The sequence below is a fragment of the Nicotiana sylvestris genome, chromosome 3 (genome assembly GCF_000393655.2).
Source record: "Nicotiana sylvestris chromosome 3, ASM39365v2, whole genome shotgun sequence".
NCBI classification, from domain to species: domain Eukaryota; kingdom Viridiplantae; phylum Streptophyta; class Magnoliopsida; order Solanales; family Solanaceae; genus Nicotiana; species Nicotiana sylvestris.
The window spans coordinates 212,473,881-212,494,837 of NC_091059.1; the positions used below are offsets into that span (position 1 = coordinate 212,473,881).

A 20,957-nucleotide genomic window follows, 5' to 3' on the forward strand; every position below is an offset into this window, starting at 1 on the left:
ATATTGTTTCCTTCAGTTATTTATGGCTTTTGACTAGTTATTTCGCAAGTTTAGTTATTTTCCGCATTGTTAGGCTTACCTAGTCGTAGAGACTAGGTGCCATCATGATAGTTCACGGAGGGCGAATTGGGATCGTGACAAGTTGATATCAGAGCTCTAGGTTCATAGGAGTCATGGATCACAAGCCGGTTTATTAGAGTCTCACTGATCGGTACGAAGACGTCTATACTTATCTACGAGAGGCTATGTAACTGTTAGAAAAATTCCACTTCATTTGATTTCCTTGTCGTGCGAAATTTTTGATATCACAATTCTAAACTTCTGTCTTCTATTCTCTCACAGATGGTGAGGACACGTGCTACCCGAGATGATCAGGTACCCGCGCCACCTACTGTAGTCGTCAAAGGCCGGGGCCTGGGTAGAGGCCAAGGACGTGCACGTGGTGCAGCTAGAGCACCTGTGCGAGCTGCCGTCGAGGTACCACCAGCAGTTCCAGCCGAATTCCAGGCACCTGACACACCTACTACTACTACCACGCCAGCATTTCAAGAGACCCTGGCACAGTTTTTGAGCATGTACACCACTTTGGCTCAGGCAGGGTTGCTTCCCCTTGCTGCAGCCACATCCCAGGCCGGGGAGGAGCACAGACTCCCGCCGCCCGCACTCTTGAGCAGCGAGTGCATGTTGATCAGGTCCCAGAGATTATTCCTGTGCCGCCTGCAGTGCCAGTTCGGCCCGAGGACAAGGCAACGACTTCAGAGGATGAGCAGCGGAGACTTGAGAGGTTCAAGAAATATGATCCTCCTGTATTCAGTGGGTTAGCATCAGAGGATGCCTTGGGATTTCTGGAGGAATATTACCGTATTCTCCGTATCACGGGCATACCAGGATCGAGCGGAGTTTCATTCACTACTTTCCAGCTTCGAGGAGCCGCCTATGAGTGGTGGCGCACCTATGAGTTTTATGTCCTGAATTTTAAATTAGTAATTCAGAAAATTCTGGATACTTATAGCCCGTTTGGCCATGCTGCAAAAATCAGCTTACTTTGAGAAGTGCTTTTTTTTCAAAAGTACTTTTGGTGAGAAGCAGTTTGTGTTTGGCTAATTAGTTTGAAAAACACTTCTCAGCAGCAATTAATGTTTGGCCAAGCTTTAAAAAACTGCTTCTAAGTGTATTTTTCTTAAAAGCGCTTCTAAAAAAGTGCTTTTGGAGAAAAACTACTTTTTTCTGCTTCTCCAAAACTTCTAGCCTGTTTGGCCAAGCTTCTCAAGACAAAAAAGCGCTTTTTTCCCCAAAAGCACTTTTTTTCCTAATTTGAGGTGTTTGGCCAAGGTTATTTGGGAAAAAAGTGCTTTTGGGAAGAAGCAGAAGCAGTTTCAGAGAAGCAGAAAAAGTAGCTTCTTTCCAAAAGCAGAAGCAGAAGCAGTTTTGGCTTTTCTTCTTACCTAAAATACCCTTAACAAAATATAGTGTATACCAAAATAACCCTTAAACCTAATACTTAGGATATTAATTTATAAATAGTTCTTCTTATTTTTAAGAAACTTTCTAATATATAGTGTTTTTAGGGGTGAATGCTTTTATATTTGTTGAAGGAATTTTAATATATTTGACTTATATTAAAAGAATTAAGTACTTTTTAATTTTATTTTCATATTTTACTTAAATAAAATAATTTTTTTAATTATTGCATGTAATAACAAAATTTTGATATTATTTATTTACTTATAATATTAATTATTAAGTAAATCTATTCATGTCCTTATTCGTAATTTGACACTTAAAAACACTTTCTAAAAAGCTTGGCCAAACACAAATTATTTCTCAAAAGTGCTTTTCAGACCGATTAGCCAAACACAAACTGATTCTCTCCAAAAGTATTTTTTTCAAAAGCACTTTTCAAAATAAGCTGATTTCTCCAGCTTGGCCAAACAGGCTATTCTTCTACTTCTCCTCAAAAACACTTTTTTTCTTTCCAAAAGCTTGGCCAAATGCTTCAATTTTTGGCCAAAAGTACTTTTGGCAAAAAAAAAAGGCACTTTTGACCAAAAAGAAGCTTGGTCAAACCGGCTACTAGTCTTGAATTTTAAGTTGGCAGCTCAAAAAATTGATTAATTTTTAAATACATTATAAAGTTTGAATATATTTTAAATAACGGGCTGAAAAATGGCTATGGTTGGGCTTCGGCCGCAGCCCTAACTCCAAAGGCCCTTTAGACTTCACTCTTCACGGTTCTCTTCAGTTGTCGTCGCCGACCAGTCTTGTTGAGGTAAGCTTAGGTTGATAGCTCTATTTTTTGTTCCTACTGCATCTTCGGTTATGTTGCTTGGATTTAAATTGCATTACTAGACTTTTTTCTCTTCATGTCTTAAAGAAAAATGCTGTGAATTGCTAGTACTATAACATTGTTTTGTATCTTCTCCATTCCTATTTTCCCATACAGACAGAAGGAGGTAGAGGGAGAAAAAGGAGAAAGAGAACTCCTCAATTCAATGGCGAGAAGCCTCATTTCTCATGTCCGCATCCTCTTCTCAGAAACCCAGTTAAGAACTTTCAGTAGCCAAGTGGAGGAACTAAGGAATCGGATTATAGAAGGAAAGCCTAGGATCATGACTCCAAACTCGAAACGGACAGGAGCAATAGCCGTAAAATGTGGAATGACAGCACTCTGGGACAAATGGGGGGAACGCCTCCCCATCACCATCCTTTGGTTAGATGATAACATTGTTTCCCAGGTCAAAACACCGGAGAAAGAAGGCTTCTCCGCCCTACAGGTGAATCAATTATGCTAACTTCTTAAAGGCTGAATCTTTGTCCAAAAAAAGAAAAAGAAATATTTTGTTAGTGTATGATATACTGACTGTTACCAATTTATCTGACCCCTTAATTCGAACTCATCACTGAAAGAGTTTTCATATTGTTGTAATTAATGTGTCATTGTAATCGTTGTGACGACTTTGTGAATGTGTTTTCAAGCCTGAAATTGATATTTTGGTGGCTTTTAAGCTCGATATTGGTTGAGTAATTTCTTTACAAAATCGACCAAAATCAGTAAATAAAAGATATTTTGGTTGAATAAATGACTTTAAGGACTGCATGAATTACTCTTTATGCTATAGATTGTTATTTAATTGATCTTTATTATGGTGTTAGTTAGATTGGGTGTGCTCACAAAAAGGAGAAGCATTTGACAAAACCTGAAGTAGGTCATTTTAGAGCACAAGGTGTACCCATGAAGAGAAAGTTGAAGGAATTTCCAGTTACCGAAGATGCTCTTCTTCCTGGTGGAACAAGCATCAGTGTCCGCCATTTCGTTCCTGGCCAGTATGTGGATGTTACTGGAATTACAAGAGGAAAAGGTTTTCAGGTGTGGAGTAATCTTGATTGTGTTTATTGTTTGATATATCTTATTGATCGCTTTTTACCTGGTATGGACTACTCACTTCGCTATATTAAATGAAAATTGCACTTACCTTATAAAAAAAATGAAAATTGAGTTAACGCTTTATATAAGCAAAAATGTTTTCTACACTTCTATAGTTTTCTCGACTATTTAGCGATCAACTGTACTGACTAAAGGGCTTCTCGTATGTGGCATGTTGGAAGACCCTTCATCCATTTTGTGCTGGTATGAGTGTTACGGTTTTTCATGTTATTGGTTCTCGATCACGCCATCTGCTTTGGTCCAGATATCTATTGAGAGAAGTAGGTAGAACTGCTAATTGTTTTAGGACTCCAGAAGACAGTAAGACATAATTATCGAAAGAAAGTGAAGTTTTTTTCACTAATGAGTGCCTAGAACTTCATCAATAAAAATGCAATAAGGAGGTGTACTTCCATGTTCAGTATCAATATATACAAGTTGCCCTAACCAAGAAAGAATTGTCTATCAACTATGCACTCCTTGGAAGGTTCTCTTATCACTCTCTAGCAAAGTAGTTCAATCAAGAATTCCACAAAGTTCGGATAGGGATTATTTATGAAAAGTTCGCCCAAAGAAAAGCTGAAAAGGAAAGCTAATTTTTTGGTTGACCAGAGTTTTTAGACGACTTGTTTACTTAGCTACCTTTCTTAAATTATTTTGAACTTAGATCAAAACAAGGAAAAATTACATGTGTGAAATACTTATGAAAATACTCATTCTGTCCTTAACTGATTGACCGGCTTTGATCAATATTAGGTCTAGCTTCAACCTATCAAAACTTGGTGCTATTTTCTTCCTACTCCATTATGGCTATTATGGTGGCATACAAATTCTATTTTTTTTTGAATTGGTAACTATTGTATATATTATAAATATCAGTACATAGGTTGCACTGAAAACCAAATTTACATGGAGAGAATTTGGAGATGTTCTAATTTGAGACCTAGCAAGATCCTAGTATGTCTATGATTGTCAATGTATCTTCTGTGTACATCTGTTTGCACCAAAAACAAAAAAGAAGAATACAATTGAGTTTGATCTTCTGTATTGGATTGCTTCTGTCTTCAAAACATCTAGTGTTCCTTTCCCTCCAAACTATCCACCAAATACAAGCCGGAACAGTCCTCCATCTGTCTCTGCTAGTTGCTTCAGCTCCAGCTTCTTCCCAGCTATAAAGGACATCTTTAAGCCTGTATGGCATTGACCATGAAATACCCCTAAGACTAATAAAGATTTTCCATAGTTGGTCTGTAATCTTGCAATGTAGAAACAAATGTGTGACAGTTTCAGCATTTTCCCCGCACAGAAAACATCTTGAACACAGAGAAATTCCCCTTTTTATGAGATTATCCTGGGTTAATACCCCCTCCTTTGCTAGTAGCCAAGTGAAGCATGCTACCTTGTATAGAATCTTTGTTTTCCATATATGTTTCCAAGGCCATGTGTCTACTTGTTGATTATTATGATTCAAAATCTTATATGCATCCTTCACTCGGTAAACCCCTCTGTTGTGCCTCTTCCACCATATTGAGTCCAAACCTTCCTGTAATCCTGTAAATGCTTCCAACTCTTTGTAAAGGTCAGCTAATCTTGTTATCTCCCAGTCATTCAGCTGTCTTCTTAGAGCTATTTCCCATCCTTGACGACTCCTCATATCAGCTACTGTCTTATGCTGGTTTTGTGCTAAACCGAACATATCTGGGTATCTTTCCTTTAAGCTTCCAATTCCTAACCAATTATCATTCCAAAATGATGTGTTCCTTCTGTTGTTCACTCTTATGGAGGAGTGATTCTTCATTATAGGCCAAAGTTCTCTGATGGATTTCCACACACTTACTCCATATGATGTTCTGACTTTTTTTGACACCCAGTTATTTTCTTCACCATACTTTGCTTTGATCACTTTGCCCCATAAAGATTGGGGTTCTTGAGAGTACTTCCATAACCATTTAATTCTAAGAGCCTTGCTTTGGTTCTTCAAATTCCTTATCCCCAATCCACCTTGTTTTTTATCCATTGTGAGTGTCTTCCATTTAACTAAATGGAAGACCTTTTTCTCCTTATTGCCTTGCCAAAGGAATGATCTTCGGAGTTTGTCCAATCTCTGTAAAATGCCTGCTGGAATTGGGAACAAAGACATCATGTAAGTAGATAGTGAGTCTAATACTGAGTTGATTAGAACTAGCCTACCCCCCAATGATAGGTATTGCGATTTCCATCTTGACAACTTCTTCTCACACTTTTCTATGACTGAATTCCAGATTTCTTTTGATTTGGATCTTGCACCAAGAGGCATCCCAAGGTAAACAGTTGGTAGGGACCCAACTTCTCCTCCCAATATCTGTGTCAGTTGCTCCATGTTGTTAACTTCATTAATGGGAAAAATATTGCTCTTTCTCCAGTTAATGTGTAATCCTGATACTCCTCAAATAAAACCAAAATGATCCTTAAGAATCTAAGTTGGTTTTTTTCAGCATCACAGAAGACTAGAGTATCATCAGCATATTGGAGATGTGTGATCTCTAGATTGTTAGCCCCACTCCTGTTTACCTCAAAACCTTTAACCCATCCACTGACTTTAGCCGTTTTGATCATGTTGTTCAATCCTTCCATGGCTATAATGAATAGAAAGGGAGATAAAGGATCACCTTGTCTGAGACCTCTGTGTGAATGAAAATAACCTTTAGGACATCCATTTATGAGAATGGAGAATTTCACAGTAGATATGCAAAATTTCATCCATCTAATCCATTTTTGCCCAAAACCCATTAGTTCTAACATTCTTAGTAGGAAGCTCCAGTTCACATGATCATAGGCCTTCTCGATATCCAATTTGCATAAGATTCCAGGTTCTTTCTTTTTTATTCTTGAGTCCACAGCTTCATTTGCAATCAACACTGCATCAATTATTTGGCTTCCTTTAATGAACGCCATTTGTTGAGTATCAACAATTTTCCCAACCACCCTCTTAAGTCTTTCAGTTAAGACTTTTGAGAGCAATTTGTAGAAGCTCCCTATCAGACTGATCGGTCTGAAATCTCTCAATTCTTTCGCACCTGTCTTCTTTGGAATCAAAGCTATATATGTTGCATTGAAGCTTTTCTCAAACATCTCCTGTGAATGGAAGTTGTTAAAAACCGTTATGATATCTTCCTTCAAAATGTCCCAACACTTTCTGAAAAAACCCATTTTGTATCCATCTGGACCTGGAGCCTTGTCATTTTCACACATCTTCAGACTGCTCAGCACTTCTTGTTCCTCAAAGTTACTCTGTAAAGACTCCCTTTCTGATTCAGAAATGCTTGAACTATTTTCGAAATTGACCGTTGGTCTCCACTGTTCAGGTTCTGTGTATAACTCCTTGTAGAATTCAATGATCTCATTCTCTATTCTTTCTGGATCCTCGACTACTTCATGTCGAATCATTATTTGATCAATGTTGTTGTTTCTCTTGCGTGCATTTGCAGTCCGGTGGAAAAAATTTGTATTCCTGTCCCCTTCTTTGAGCCACAAAGCTCTTGATTTTTGTCTCCATGCAATTTCTTCATTCTTGAGTTGCTCCTCAATCTCCATTAGAGTAGCTGCTTTCCTCACTGATTCCTCCTTTGTCAGCGCTCTTAGTTGTTGTGTTGTCTCAAAATCTGCTAGTTGACTTAGCAATTTTGATTTTTGCAGTCCCAAATTACCTTCGTAACTTCTGCTCCATTCTTTTAGCTTGCCCTTGAGAGCTTTTAACTTGCAAGCTAAAATGTAATCAGGTCTTCCTGAGAATTCAAAAGATCCCCACCACTCTCTAATTCTGTCCTCAAAACCTTCCACGTTCAGCCACCAATTTTCAAACTTAAAGTATGATTTAGCTTGTTCCCACGCACCACAGTATAGAGCCACAGGTGAATGGTCCGAAATCAACCTTTGTTGGATAGTTTGCTTGATGTTTCTGAAGCTTACATCCCATTCTTCTGAAATGAGAAATCTATCAATTCTTGAAGCCGCTGTATGATTGTCCCTTTTGAACCAAGTATAGTTGCCTCCTTCAAGTCGAAGATCTATCAACTCCATATCTTCTATAAAATCCGAGAACTCCACCATCGCTCTGGACCTCCTTAAACATTTCCGTTTTTCAGAAGGGTACCTTGTAACGTTAAAATCGCCACAAACCGCCCAAGGACCTTCCATCAGTCCCCTCACTGCACCAATTTCTCTCCATACAAATTCTATTCAAATAAGTGATTTCTGAAAAGGCCACATGGTAATTAAACCTTGAGTCATAATTTTTTCTTTTAGGCAGTTAGTGTGAGTGATAGACTTACAATATTATTGGACTTCAAAGTGGCGGTTTGAAACCTAGTCGCTGGACTTCATTGAGTGTTTCATAGACCAACTTAAAGGCACAACTTGAATTTTTCAAATTTTGTTGCCTATTGAGCATTTCTTAATCTTCATGGCAGTTTTTTAACAGAAGTAGTAGCGCTTACTACGGTCATGGTATATTGGATATGAGCTCTCTAACCATTAGCTAATGGTAGAAATATTTTTTTGTTTGTATAACAAAATTCCACCTTTCTACTTTGTCTTCCACCTCTTATGCAAATTAACTGTTAGTGCTGTATCACTCTTGGAGGGTATATCTCGTTTATGAACTGTACTAAAGATGGGGAATTTCATATGTGTAGGGTGGGATGAAAAGATGGGGGTTTAAAGGTATGCCTGCATCACATGGTGCTTCATTATCCCACAGAAGTATTGGTTCGACAGGTCAAAGAGATGCTCCAGGAAAGGTAGATATTACCTTTTCTTCAATTTTATTTACTAAATTACAGTACATGAGTTTTATTTTTACCAAATTACGCTGTACAGAATTTTGAAAACCCCACCCTCCTAAAAAAAATTAGGGCAGGATTGGGCTTATAAAAGAGTAACCATTCTTTTGTACATGCAATTATTTCTTGTCTCTGAGTTTTCTGCTATGTTATTTCTAATAAACTATGGGTCACTTCGAGAAGTATGCTCATGCAATCCTCCATCACGTTGTTGAGTTTGACCTTCATGTAGTCTAAATTATTTTTAACAGCCTGTGATATTCTAAATTAGTTGGGAGCTTTAACCTCTCATCTGGGCCAGATAACTCTACTGAAGTTGCATTTGATATCCTTAATTAGCTCATTTTGCTAAACATTTGATTTGAAGTAAACGAACAGTTGCTTTTGGATAGTGCTGTCGTGGAATCTAGTTAATGTTACAAGCTTCTGCTTAATTTGTATTTTTTGCTTTAAAGGTATTTAAAGGGAGAAAGATGCCTGGGCGCATGGGTGGAGTGCAACGAACTGTTAAAAATGTTTGGGTCTACAAGATTGATCCTGCCAGAAACTTGATGTGGGTCAAAGGCCAGGCAAGATTTTGAAACCCTTTTCTTTTATTTTTAAACTTGAAACAAGTAGGTATGAGAGTTATCACATTGTACTCATAATTTGATTATAATTCTCTTTCTTGTGCAATCGTTAAGATGAAATTCTATGCGTTCAAACTCAATTTGACTAAAAGAGTTGGTAATTTATCAAAAAAAAAAAAAAGAGAGAGAGATGGAGAGAGAGAGAGCTGGTTGGCAGTGTAACATCAGCAATCAACATTATTAATCCCCATGTATGCTTTCTAATGAATATTAGTTGCCAATCAAAAAACTGAGCAGTATGCAAATATATGGGAACTAAGGGTGGGGGGTCACTTTTCCTTCTTGAGGTAACTACGAGTTTAAGTCTGGAGAAGGGTGTCATTTCGATCTCTTACATGGAACTGTGATAAAACTGCTTTGATCTTGTAAAGAGTGTGAAATTCTTCAGTATGATGCCAGTCCTTGCTCAGTTATACGGGTAGATAACACAGAGCCAGTGAAGGTAACTTTGTGTTCATACTGAAGACATACATTATACTGTAACTCCCTTTTCAGGTTCCAGGAGCTGAAGGTAACTTTGTGTTCATCAAAGATTCTGTGTACAAGAAGCCAGATATTTCAACGCTTCCATTTCCCACGTACTTTGCCCCAGAAGATGAAGACCAAGCTGATTTGGAACCACTAGTGGCGGATCTTGGTGGTACAGACCCGTTTATGGCTGCTGATTAGTTGCGGGCAACCTAGCTGCGGACCAAGGCATTTTCATTGTCCGTTCTTTTACTTTTTTTTATTTTCTTTAACAAGAAGCAGTGAAGTGGTTTTGCATGGGGCAGGGCTTTATTGAGAACGAACTTATTTGTAGTAGTATTTTCACAGTTTCTCTGGCTGATGGCATTCAACTCAAGTAGTAATTTTTTGAGTTGTACTACAAAATTTAGCTACTTCTTGTTGAATAGGGCGAAATGTTGTTATAGCATGATTCAACACTTCATCCAGGGAAGTTGTACAGGCACAATCTGATTATGTTGTTGCTGGATGACTAGAGCTAATAAAAGAAATGTGAATGGAGAGCTATAAACGACAATAGTTTGTCATTTTACTTGTATTCGGATTCAAAGCTCTACCTTTGTTGGTCTCAAATAAAGTGTTTTTGACATGACTAGGTGGTCTCAACGGTATTGTAACTTTAGCTTAATCTTTGTTTCCAATGTTGAATGCAACAATAGCAGAAATCCAAATTCTTCAAACAAGCTTACCAGAAAGGTTTAATTGAGCAATTATGGAGGCACGAGTAAATGTTGCTCATGGCGACTGATTGGTACCTGCAACAAATAACCCATTGATTTTTTTTTCACTGTATTTGAAGTGTACAGAGTTATTTTCAAACCAATGAATCGTACATCGAAGTGATATTGAGAAATTATAAGCATTGAGGGGTCCATAGGAAAGCTTCTTCAACCAAATCAGGAACTATAAAGATCAAGACAACTATCACATAAAATGTTGTGAAATTGTTAAACTAATACTAATTTCCTCCATTGGTTAAAAATAGACTTGTAATCACCAGCCCATCTCTCTATTTCCTTTCTTTATTCATTATTAATTAATGGGAAATGACAGTTTGCAAATAAAATCATTTTTTGGATAGTTTGAAGTCCATAAGAAACCATCTTCTAAGCCGTGACTGGTGGCAGATATGAACCCCACAAGAGAAATCCTCACTCGTGCAGGTATGAAAAGTCTGATCAAACTTATGGACTTGTGGTCTATGACTCTATTCTTAAAAGGAACATAGTCTTAATTAGTTCACGGGTCCTTCCTCTTTTGTCCCTCTCACCTTCAACTACCATCCGATATCCAATCAAACCAACTCTTATGAAAACACCAAGTCCTTAAAATTTGGGAAACTCCAACATCTTGGTTTTCCTTTAACACTCTCCATCTTCAACAATCATACACATATACTAAAAGACCATGGACTGGTTTTCATGGCTCTCTAAAACTAGCCTTGACCCTTCTCTTGTTTATGACTATGCTCTTGTTTTTGCTCACAATGAACTTGATCAAGATGATGTAGAATATTTCAACCATGAATTTCTCCAAAGTATGGGCATTTCAATAGCCAAACATAGGCTAGAAATTCTCAAGTTAGCTAGGAAGGAAAAGAGCAGAAGCTCAAGAATCCATATCTTGTGGTTTATTTTAGCAATCAAACAAGCAAAGCAACAACTTGCTAAGCGCTTGAGCACGTGGACTCATCGACCAAATTCAAGTGCCCTGCTGCCCCTGAGAAATTACAGTTCAAGATGGAAAGCCTCTATGCTGAAGAGGAATAACAGATTAACTGCAGCTAAACAAGAAAGGCCAGTAATGCAGAGTACTAATGCTACTCCTAATCAAGGAAGGTTAATGATGCTTACAAATGGGAGTCCCAATCTCATGATAGATTATTCTGATGGTTGGATTAGCAGTTCTTCAAGCTCTCCAGTTGAGGGTTTTCGCGATGATAAAGACATGGATGTCATTTACAGTGAAGAGATTAAGTGGGAAACAATGTTTCAAGACTTGAAACCTACTTAAGTTCTTGGAATTCTTTATATCCACTTGAATTGAAATGATGAGGAATTTGCAAGTTAAACTATCCTCATGTTTTTCCTTCCTTTAGATACCTTCAAGTGTTCTCTGGAATTGTTGCATTATATTTTTCTGAACTAATTGCCTGTAAGCAGCAGAATGCAGTGTTTTAACTAATTTTACCATACTTTCTTCATACTCCATTATGGCTATTATGGTGGCATACAAATTCTATTCAAATAATAATTGATTTCTGAAAAGGTCATATGGTAATTAAATCTTGTGTCATAGTTTTTCCTTTTTAGCATTTAGTTAAGAATGCAAAATTTTCAGCAAGTTTACTCTCGCAATAAAGTGGCAAATCCCACTTCATAGGCGCCGCTTCCCCCTACCTCTTGGGATACTCTGTCTCCTCTCCCTCATTTCTCTTATGATAACAGTGGTGTCCGACCAGCTGCCTACCAAAGCTTAGGTAAATGGAAAAATAATTCACCTAGCCTTCAAGAGAGTGGCAGAACAGGCGCGGGGGGGGGGGGGGGGAGATTCACCACCTTACTTGATTAGCAGTTGTTAGCACTGTTAAGCAGCTCATACTAAGGATAAAAAGCTAATACTATACATCACTACATTTTCGGAATCAGCCAATAAGATTTACTTAATGAACAATAACAATTTGCAGGCAATTCAATGCACTATTTATTTCCTGATATAGAAGCCTCAAGCTGTCGCCAAAATTATTACGAAATCAACATTAGTACATCTTACTAAGACACAACTATTGGTTTCATCCAGAGGAACATGATGGAAGCCACATTCATCGAGAGAACACTTCCAGTTATATTCTCAGTTGAGGATAGCCTTTCCTTAACGGTAGGGAAATGCTACATGGCTCTTTAAAACAGGTAAAACTCTAGTTATAACTTATATATATAGATGCAAAAAGTGATGATACCAATCAGTGATCAGAATCCTGGGCCACACGGAAAGAACCTGCAGCATACAACATCTGGTAAACTGGTCTAATTCTGATGGTCAAGATCATGCTCAAGAATGCGCCAAAGGCACAAACTCCTGCTAAAACCAGGAATGTGAGTCTAAAGCAATTTGCGCCCAGACAGTGGGGTCCTTGTTGCTTTCCTGCCTCAGCGTCATAGACATAACCAGCCAGTAGACCAGAAAACAGAAGTGCTCCAATGGGGTTGCCGAGCTGCATGAAGTTGAATATTATGCCAAAATGTTTCAAGCCAAAAAGCTCAGAAGCAGTTGGAATCATTACACCAAACTGAACACCGAAGCAAATTCCTAGCAATGCAGTCGCAGCATAGAGAGTACCACTCAGAGCTGAAGCATATAGAAGGAATATTACAATCATGATGATTTGTGTTACCATCATCCAAAATGTCCGTGGAATTGTTTTTGACCTGCAATAGACATGATACAAGTGTTAATTATTGGTCACAATCAAACTAGACAACGATCTAGCAATCATCAGTTCAAGTCATTCTTGAAGTTAGCATTGAACGATTAATTAAAGTAATGCATTATCAATCATGAAAATGAGGAGCTAGCAACAATGAAAATGGATAAATTTAAAGCTAGCAATACTATCATTTAAGAAACGTCAAAAGAATGAAAGCATTTTATTGCCTAGCCCCCAGCCAAGTGAGCAAGAGAGAGAACTTCAGCATACTAGCCACCTTCCTTCTTGAGAAACAAAGAAAATAGGTGGAAGAAGCCAGATTAATACCTCACGAAGTGTTCAGAAACAACACCTGCCCCAAGACGGCCCAAGAAATTGCAGAAGCTGAACAAACTCAGCAATATCGTTGTGTCATTTACACCAAGTGCAACTCCAATCTGTGCTAAATTATTTAGAACAGTTACACCAGACCCAACACCGAGGAAGTATACTACCCACAGAAGCCAGAAGTCAGCTTTAACAACAGCTTCACGAAACTTGAAATCTTCCCCTCTTCTAGGTTTCCTTTTCTTCTTCACTGCACCCTCGCCCTCGGCCAGCAGCATGTCTACCTCAGAAACATCTTCACCTTCATGAAAGCTCCCAAGGTCTGCTTCTGATGAAATTGGAGTTAATAAAGACGCTGTTTGGCTGGAACTGACTTCTTCTTCAGTCAAATTGTTTGAGGAACCATCTAATTTTCCAGATCTCTTATGAAGAGACGGAAACAGTGTCATCTTCACAGGAATGGCTAGAGGAGACATCAAGAAAATAACCATTACTCCAGCAAGAATATAGGAGATGGAACTATTTAGAGATAGCGTGCTCTTCAAAATTGTTGTAGTGAGAAGATAAACTGCAAGCAAGAGACTTGCTGCTTGTGTGAAAATAAAATGGACATGCTCTGAGGAATCCTCGCCGGAAGCTGGTGTGCAAGCCCGGATAAAGTACATCATGACCAAACAGATGATGGGAATTCCCAATGCTAGAAAGAGCAATAACTCCGAAGCTGAATCGTTAAGAACCATAGCGAAGATCTCTGTGAAAACTGCACCACTCAGGCCAACATAACCTTTCAGTATTCCAGCAACAGTGCCTCTACTGAGAGGGAAGTTCCTCATATTGGTGACAAGTACTGCTGTGCCCATCCATGCACTGCTGTTCGTAGCAACCACCAGTGCAAGCCAAAGCTGCCATTCAATCAGATATGGACAAAGATAACAAGGTGAAACAAGTTCTGTACTATGTGAACAAGTTCTGTAGAACACACAAGCCCAAATTTTGTTATATAGCTCTTAACAAAGTAAAATGTCTCACACGGAAATTATGTCAATGGAAGCCATATCAAGAAGTGAGCCTTTAGAAGGTTCAGAACATTTGCACTCATGTTCACACATTTCAATCTCCTCATTAGGAGAATCTCTAGACTTCTAAAAGATTACTGAAAATGTAATATAACAATAGTGAAATGACACACCTACTAGAAATGGTTGGTGACACTTGGTGTTTCCTCCAATTATTCCTCGGATATCTATTCCAGTCCAAATGATGAAAAGAAAATATATATTCCAAGCCAACTTTCTCAACCAAAAAAAAAAAATCTATTCCATGCCAAACTGAACATGAACTCGTACAACAGAGATTAACAGAGGAATTCAAGTCACATGCATTTACTAAGGTCAAAAAAACCCTCACAATCAAAGAGTCGTGGTTTGTGGGGTTTAAAGCTACAATGTAAAAATCAAAATCCCATACCTTAAGACTACTAGATACAAGGAAGAGTACCAAAATTTATCCTATTATCCCCAGCATCAGCATTCACTCATGATTTCTGTATCAGACTAAACAAGTCTACAGCTTCAGGAGACTAAACATGAAATCAATTATAGCGCAATCTTTCTCCCACCCCACCCCACACCACCCAACAAATTAGAATAAATATAGATAGAATTGATATAAAATATGAGGACGCCCCTAAAGACGTCTGTAACAATAAGCTAATTGAACTAGAAAAAGAAAAAGAAATCAAGAACTCACAACCCAATAAGGCAAAGAGAGCAGAGTCTGGCTAACAGCAAGCCAAAGAACGCCATAGCCAAAGAAAGAAAGGCAAACACCAACAAGCAAAATAACCCAAGGTGGGAACTTGTTGCAAGCTATGCCTGGAAGAATGCCAACGTTCTCCCCAATATCATTAGCAACTCCAATAATAGTCAATTGCTGCTGACTGAAACCCAGCACTGATTTCAAAGCAGGGGAATAGAGTGGGAAAGTATAAGCGTTACCAGCTGCTATTTGTACCCAAACAGCAGCAGCAAGTCCTACCCATGGTGGTCTGCTCCCTTCTTTTAGGACAGCCATTCTACAGAATTTGGAAGCAAAGATTCAAAAGATCTCAACTTGTTAGAGGCGATGTTGTCATTATTGTAAGACCAACTTGAAATGGACCAACACCTTATTTCCTTGAGAATAAAGACTGTGAAAGGTATTGTCTTTAAAACTGGGAAACGTGGACAAATTGGATTTTAAAAACTAAGGCAAAGGGTCACATACGTTTAAATATATCATTCCTTATATATATTGGGTCCAAATATATTGCTACTGTAATACTATTAGTTTAAATATATATTTCTTCTATTAAATTTGTTCAAGATGAATATCTAGTAGTACGTGACACACTGATATTTGATGAGGTGAATGCCACATGGCATACCACCTCAGCGTCCATGATCCATATATATAAGATTAAATTTAAAATACAATATTTTTCATGGCAGTGATATCAATAGTGGTAGAGGGGACTAAAAAATTTAGCCGCGGAAAAAAATAGAAGAGGGATAAAATGGGTTAGGAGCGCTGAAGTGGCAAGTCATGTGACATTCACCTCATCAAATGTCAGTGTCACATATGATTGAATGCTCACTTTGAACAAACTTAACGAAAGAATAGTATATTTGAACCAATAGTATAACGACGGACTATATATAGACTTAAAATATAGTAATAAGTTAAATTTAAATCTTTTCTAATAGTACAAGAACATATTTGACCTTAAAAACGTACTGGAGCTGTGAGTCACGCAAAACAGGCTACCTAGGTGGTCCAGAAGTTGTACCTTTTTCTCAAGTTTGATGTGACAACAATTAACAAAACGTCCCCACCTTGGATTCTGGTTAATTTCTGAAGAACACAGGTTAAAAGATTTTAATGGCAAAAATCTTCATGAAGTGGCTGAACATACTCCACAAAATCACAAATTCAAATCCCTGTATTAGCTCAATTGTGATATAGACTTCAATATTATTTGTGTAACATCTTGGGTGCATTACTGCTTCATTTACAATATCATCCATGATCAACTTGGTACAAATTATCCAAATTGCTAAGCTTGGCAAATCCAACCTTATCGTTTGGTTAGATTGTTTTTACTTATTACTGTATCCAATTTCCAAATCTTATTTCTTGGTTGTGATTTTCTTTCCCATAAAATGCTTCAAATACATTTAGTTTTAGATGTTGTATCTGGTCCTTACCTAAGTGATCCTTATTAAATTACAAGTGTACAACATACGCTGGCAATATAGTTCAGCCAATATTTTTCCAAAGATTTTGCTCCGTACTCAAGGTTAAATTTGCTCAAGGCCAACGACCATTATCTAACTAGACGCGTTACCTACCACCAATGCATCAAACTAGGATAGTCAACATAATAAAGCGAACGGTCCTTCTCCAATTAATGTTGAAACCATATTGGTTATTCATGTTACTCATTACTCAAAGGATCCGTTTAGTCACTTTGATATTACAAGGATTTAATGACCTAACAACCATACGTGACACCGCTTCAAGGTGCCTACGCCCATGACTATTACTTAACCCATATATATCATTCAAACCCATTTCAGAATGCATCTAAGCAAATACATGCCCATATGCTTTGCTAATCGTCATTTTACCACAAATTGGTTATGCAAAACTCGCACAAGATTGTTCACTTTCCAATGATTTAACTATTCGACCCAATGATAGCAGAAATTCAAAAATAACCAGATTTACAAGTGGTCATTCAAAAATAACCATAGTTTTAAAAGTAATCGAAATTTAGCCATTTTTCATGTAAAGATAAATCTGAACGAAAACACTATTCAAAATCCCGAAAATACTCCAGCATAATATACTAGAATTCCAGTATAATATACAGGTCCAACATAATATGCTGGAAGTTCCGACACAAGTGCTCCAATCTCCAGTATATTATGCTGGAACTTTCCGTGTTACAGCAAAATAGTGGCTATTTTTCAATAACTTTACAAATACTGGCTATTTTTGAATGACCAGTCCGAAGTACTGTTTTTACCGGTCCCGTTGGTTAGTTATTGATCCAATTATTTGTCCTTCTTACTGTTATATATGGGCTGAAGCCCAAATTAAACCGTTTTGCCACTCATCCACCAGCTAGAATATAGGCAGCCCAAAGAAAATCTGAATATGGTTCCATTTTGCCACACCACTATGGAATACGAGTATTTTTTTTTTTTTTTGGGTAAGTTGAGCAATTATTTACAAATATTTTGAAGTATGAAAGAATCATTCTGCTAATGAATGTAAATAAATAAAAGATCTGTTGACATGATCCCTAATCTCCTCACAACTCACAAGCTGTAGTCTCACGTTTGGTTATGCAAGAGAAGTCGCCCAAACAAGCTGCAAATGAAATGAATCATCCTCCACTCCATATAGAAGAGCTGCCAATGAATTTTGTAATTGTAAATTGTCCCGTTTAGTAGAAGATCATTTGAATAATGAATAATATAATTCATCCCAAAATATCTAAGTTATGAGATGCGAATATTCAACTAAAAACCAGGATCAATGTATGAAACTAAGCCAAGCAATTCTTGTACCATCTCCATCAAACACGGGTGATCATCCACGTGCTTGCTCAAAGCCCCAAATTTTTAATTATTTTATTATATTTCAATGTTACTGACTTGCCATGAAAAAAATCTAGTTAAATCTAGCATTTGGAATGGCAGTTGTAATTGTCATTTGTCTCTTTATTTAAACTTGACAACACAGCCTCGGTGTAATTAAAAAAAAAAAAAGAGAGAGAGAGAGAGAAAGGCCCAACTCACCCACATGATGTTTCAGGGCATCTTTTGACAAAACGTCCACGAGCTTTGAAATTATGGGCTAAAACCTTGTACAAAACTACATAGAAAACTTATCCTAACGGTGTATTTAAAAAGAAGTTGTTTTAATTTGGCAACAGAGACAAAAAATGATAAAACAAGGGTAAGAACACAGCACAAGAAAAATTGACCAAGCGGGATCCCCCTTTTAGGATAAATTAAGAGGGTATTTGGATTAACGTATTTTGTGGTATTTAGAAATAATAAAAAGTGCTTAAAATCATTTACTTTTAGGCATGAAAAATATAAAAATAAGTCAAAAGCCGAGTATTACCAACTTATGACTTTTGGTTTTTAACTTATAAGCTACTCCCCTGTTTCAAAAAGATTAACACTATTTTCTTATTATTTTATTCCAAAAAGATTAACAACTTTAATACTTTTTCGCATAAATATTATGGCTTATTTAAAACCAAATATCTCATAAGTCTTCCCGTTCTTTATTGAAGTACATATCAGAGAAGTTCATACCAAATCAAACTAAGACCATTTTTTGAAAATGGTACTTTTTAAAAGCCAATTCAAACACCCTATGAAATTATTAACCAGGGGGAATTCACCCTAGGAATATATTGAATTTAAAGCAACTTTAATTTTAACCACCTCACACCAGCTATAATGTCTGTCAGAAAAAAGGAAATACTCCAAGTCCTTTTCTCCACTGAGTTAGTTTTCTCTTTTTCTTTTTGGAAACCCAGAGAACAGCTGAAGTCCTCTTAAATGGGAAATTTCTGTATTTCATTCACTTCGTAGGGCCTTTTTTTCTTAAAGTGAAGGGGGTTGAAATGGCTAATTGATTTTCTCAACTGAAGGTACAAGTAAATTAAAGTTTTAGTTTTTACTGTCAAAATGTTAAAAATTTCAATTTTATAGTCCATATATGTGTACTTGGATTTGAGTCATTGATCAATTCGCCAAGTCACTGTCATGATCCGCAGGCCAGATTCCAAATTAAAAATTCAACCTGTAAAAGAACGCCATGAAATACAGTATGTTAGCATCAATAGTTGTTGATTGGCACATTAAATAAGGCACCAAAATATGAACTAACAACCAACCAACAAAAATAAAAAATAAAATCACCTCCAAACAGGTAAACCAAATGCCATCAAATCTAAGCAGTTGCACCGAATATAAATTCTCAACTGAAAGTACCACCCACTGAAACAAATGCAACCAAACCAATCATAATTTGCACAAACGGCGAAAAGAAACTCAGATTAATTTTTACGTAGCTTCAGTTAATTTTGAAACTTGATATTTAATATGACACAATTAAATCATAGATTAAAATGTGATATTTAAGAGCATATTATAGATTAAGCTGTGATATATTGAGAGCTGTATATAACATGCTGCACTCTCTTCTGGTCTATTATCTAGTTTAAAAATAAAAGAATACAAAATTTTGGGGGTTGGGATAGTGGGGATGGGCTTAAAGGGCACGGGCTTTCGCCTGAAAATACAAAAAAGTAATAAGGCCTTCCCCCGAGTCAACCCGTGCTGGCTTAGTGAGCTGATCCAACCCGTAACTGGAAAACGCTAACGCCGGAACTGTACATCAAAACGATTCAAAACACTATCATAAATCTTCGGCTTTGGACATGACGGAGAGCCGGCTAGGCCGCGGCTGAAAATCATCTCTCCGCCTGAGATGATGAGATGACGGGCGAATCAAAGCGGCAAGCGCTCTCTTTACCAGTTCACCTTCAACAGTTCCAATCCTAACGAGCGAGTTAGTCATGGCCGATCTCCTCATGTTCAGGTGATAACTCGACCGATACGACGACGAATTGGAATGTCCCCGATTCTGGCTCATGTTCTTGTGAAGACTGCAACGGAATGAGCCTGGATGCGTTGTCGGCGAGCACATGCACGTTTTCTTCTGATTGGACTGCAAAGGCCTGCTATTCTGCTTCTGTTGATGAGGATGAACTGAAATCGAACGGCTGGTAGAGGCAGAAAACCGTACATTTGGCGATGGGGAAACGGCTCTACGAAGATTGACACGGGTCGGGGAAGTGGATCGGGTCAGGTAATCGGAGTCTCTGGTTGAAAAACTGGAGAAACTAGGTGAGGTCGAGGACGACATGGAATAGGAGCAGAATCGACCCGACGGTGAAGTGGATCGTTGAAAGTGGTGGTGAAAACTTGAACTATGAGGTTTGCTTCTAGACGACGAAGCCTCCATTGTAGATTTACAAAGTAAAAAAAAGGAATTTTGATAGGAAAAAGAAAAAAAAGGAATAATTGTCTGAATTTAGAAGAAATACCTTGCTAGTGCCGATTTGCTCTCTAATTCGGCAAACCTAAGAATAACAAAGGCGACGTTTATATAGGAGAATGAAAGTGATGGCAATATAGTGATTTGTTGGAATTGGAGGGGATATTGAGGTCAACTGGCCGCAGGGTGAATATGTTGGGGTGGGGGCTAGGGTTTTCCAATGGGTCAAACGGTAAAACACCTAAAAGCTGTGGGCTCAATGCTCTTGAGTATCCACGCTACCGAATAGCAGTGATGATGACGCGCTATTAGCAGTGGGGTTATAGTGTATCTTCTAGTGCACGCTACTATAGTTCGAGGTGGGGCTTTTAGGACCTGACGAAAAGAGCTGGGCGCCGAATCTGGAGCCATATGTCAGTAGGATTGAAAATCTATGTGACACGTACCCCTAGGTCTTTGTTTGCTGTCCCAAATCAATGGAGGGAACTACAAGAATATCCAACGCTTAGTCTTGAGTTTCCGACTGACGAGACTGTCCTTTGTGTTGGGCAGCTATTTACTCTTTGACCCTCAAGTTTTCTATGGTAAGTACTCCTTACTCCATAACTTATTTCCTTTTTGGTCTGTTTTAAAAAATAAATAAGAATGACATCTTTTTAAATTTGGTAACAATTTATATTAAACTTATAATTCTA

The 20,957-nt window shown here is 37.7% G+C and overlaps 3 protein-coding genes and 1 long non-coding RNA gene across 6 annotated transcripts; 2 read left to right on the forward strand and 2 right to left on the reverse strand.

Annotated features, from left to right (window-relative positions):
• The first annotated feature begins 2,174 nt into the window (after positions 1-2,174).
• On the forward strand, positions 2,175-9,972 carry LOC104244486 (large ribosomal subunit protein uL3m-like). 2 transcript variants are annotated; one of them, XM_009799918.2, is made up of 6 exons: positions 2,175-2,269; positions 2,444-2,774; positions 3,158-3,367; positions 8,098-8,202; positions 8,700-8,813; positions 9,369-9,972. In XM_009799918.2, exons 2-6 carry the CDS (start codon positions 2,493-2,495, stop codon positions 9,540-9,542), a joined length of 885 nt encoding a protein of 294 aa, XP_009798220.1. In that variant the 5' UTR covers positions 2,175-2,269; positions 2,444-2,492; the 3' UTR covers positions 9,543-9,972. The 2 variants fall into 2 exon arrangements, with proteins under 2 accessions (XP_009798220.1, XP_070027560.1); XM_070171459.1 differs by lacking the exon at positions 2,175-2,269 and having other exon boundaries at positions 2,316-2,774.
• A 643-nt stretch (positions 9,973-10,615) lies between these two features.
• Positions 10,616-11,590, forward strand: LOC104244485 (uncharacterized). Its single transcript, XM_009799917.2, has one exon. It carries the CDS (start codon positions 10,788-10,790, stop codon positions 11,391-11,393), a length of 606 nt encoding a protein of 201 aa, XP_009798219.1. The 5' UTR covers positions 10,616-10,787; the 3' UTR covers positions 11,394-11,590.
• A 469-nt stretch (positions 11,591-12,059) lies between these two features.
• LOC104244484 (protein NUCLEAR FUSION DEFECTIVE 4) lies at positions 12,060-15,325 on the reverse strand. Its single transcript, XM_009799915.2, has 3 exons — positions 14,884-15,325; positions 13,135-14,036; positions 12,060-12,808 (listed from the first exon to the last, which is right to left on the reverse strand). Exons 1-3 carry the CDS (start codon positions 15,205-15,207, stop codon positions 12,343-12,345), a joined length of 1,692 nt encoding a protein of 563 aa, XP_009798217.1. The 5' UTR covers positions 15,208-15,325; the 3' UTR covers positions 12,060-12,342.
• Positions 15,326-16,851: 1,526 nt separating this feature from the next.
• On the reverse strand, positions 16,852-20,337 carry LOC104244483 (uncharacterized). Of its 2 annotated transcripts, XR_011405945.1 has the most exons (3): positions 19,122-20,337; positions 17,982-19,002; positions 16,852-17,591 (listed from the first exon to the last, which is right to left on the reverse strand). It is a non-coding gene; the product is annotated as an uncharacterized lncRNA (long non-coding RNA). The 2 variants fall into 2 exon arrangements; XR_011405944.1 differs by having other exon boundaries at positions 16,852-19,002.
• Between the last annotated feature and the right edge of the window lie 620 nt (positions 20,338-20,957).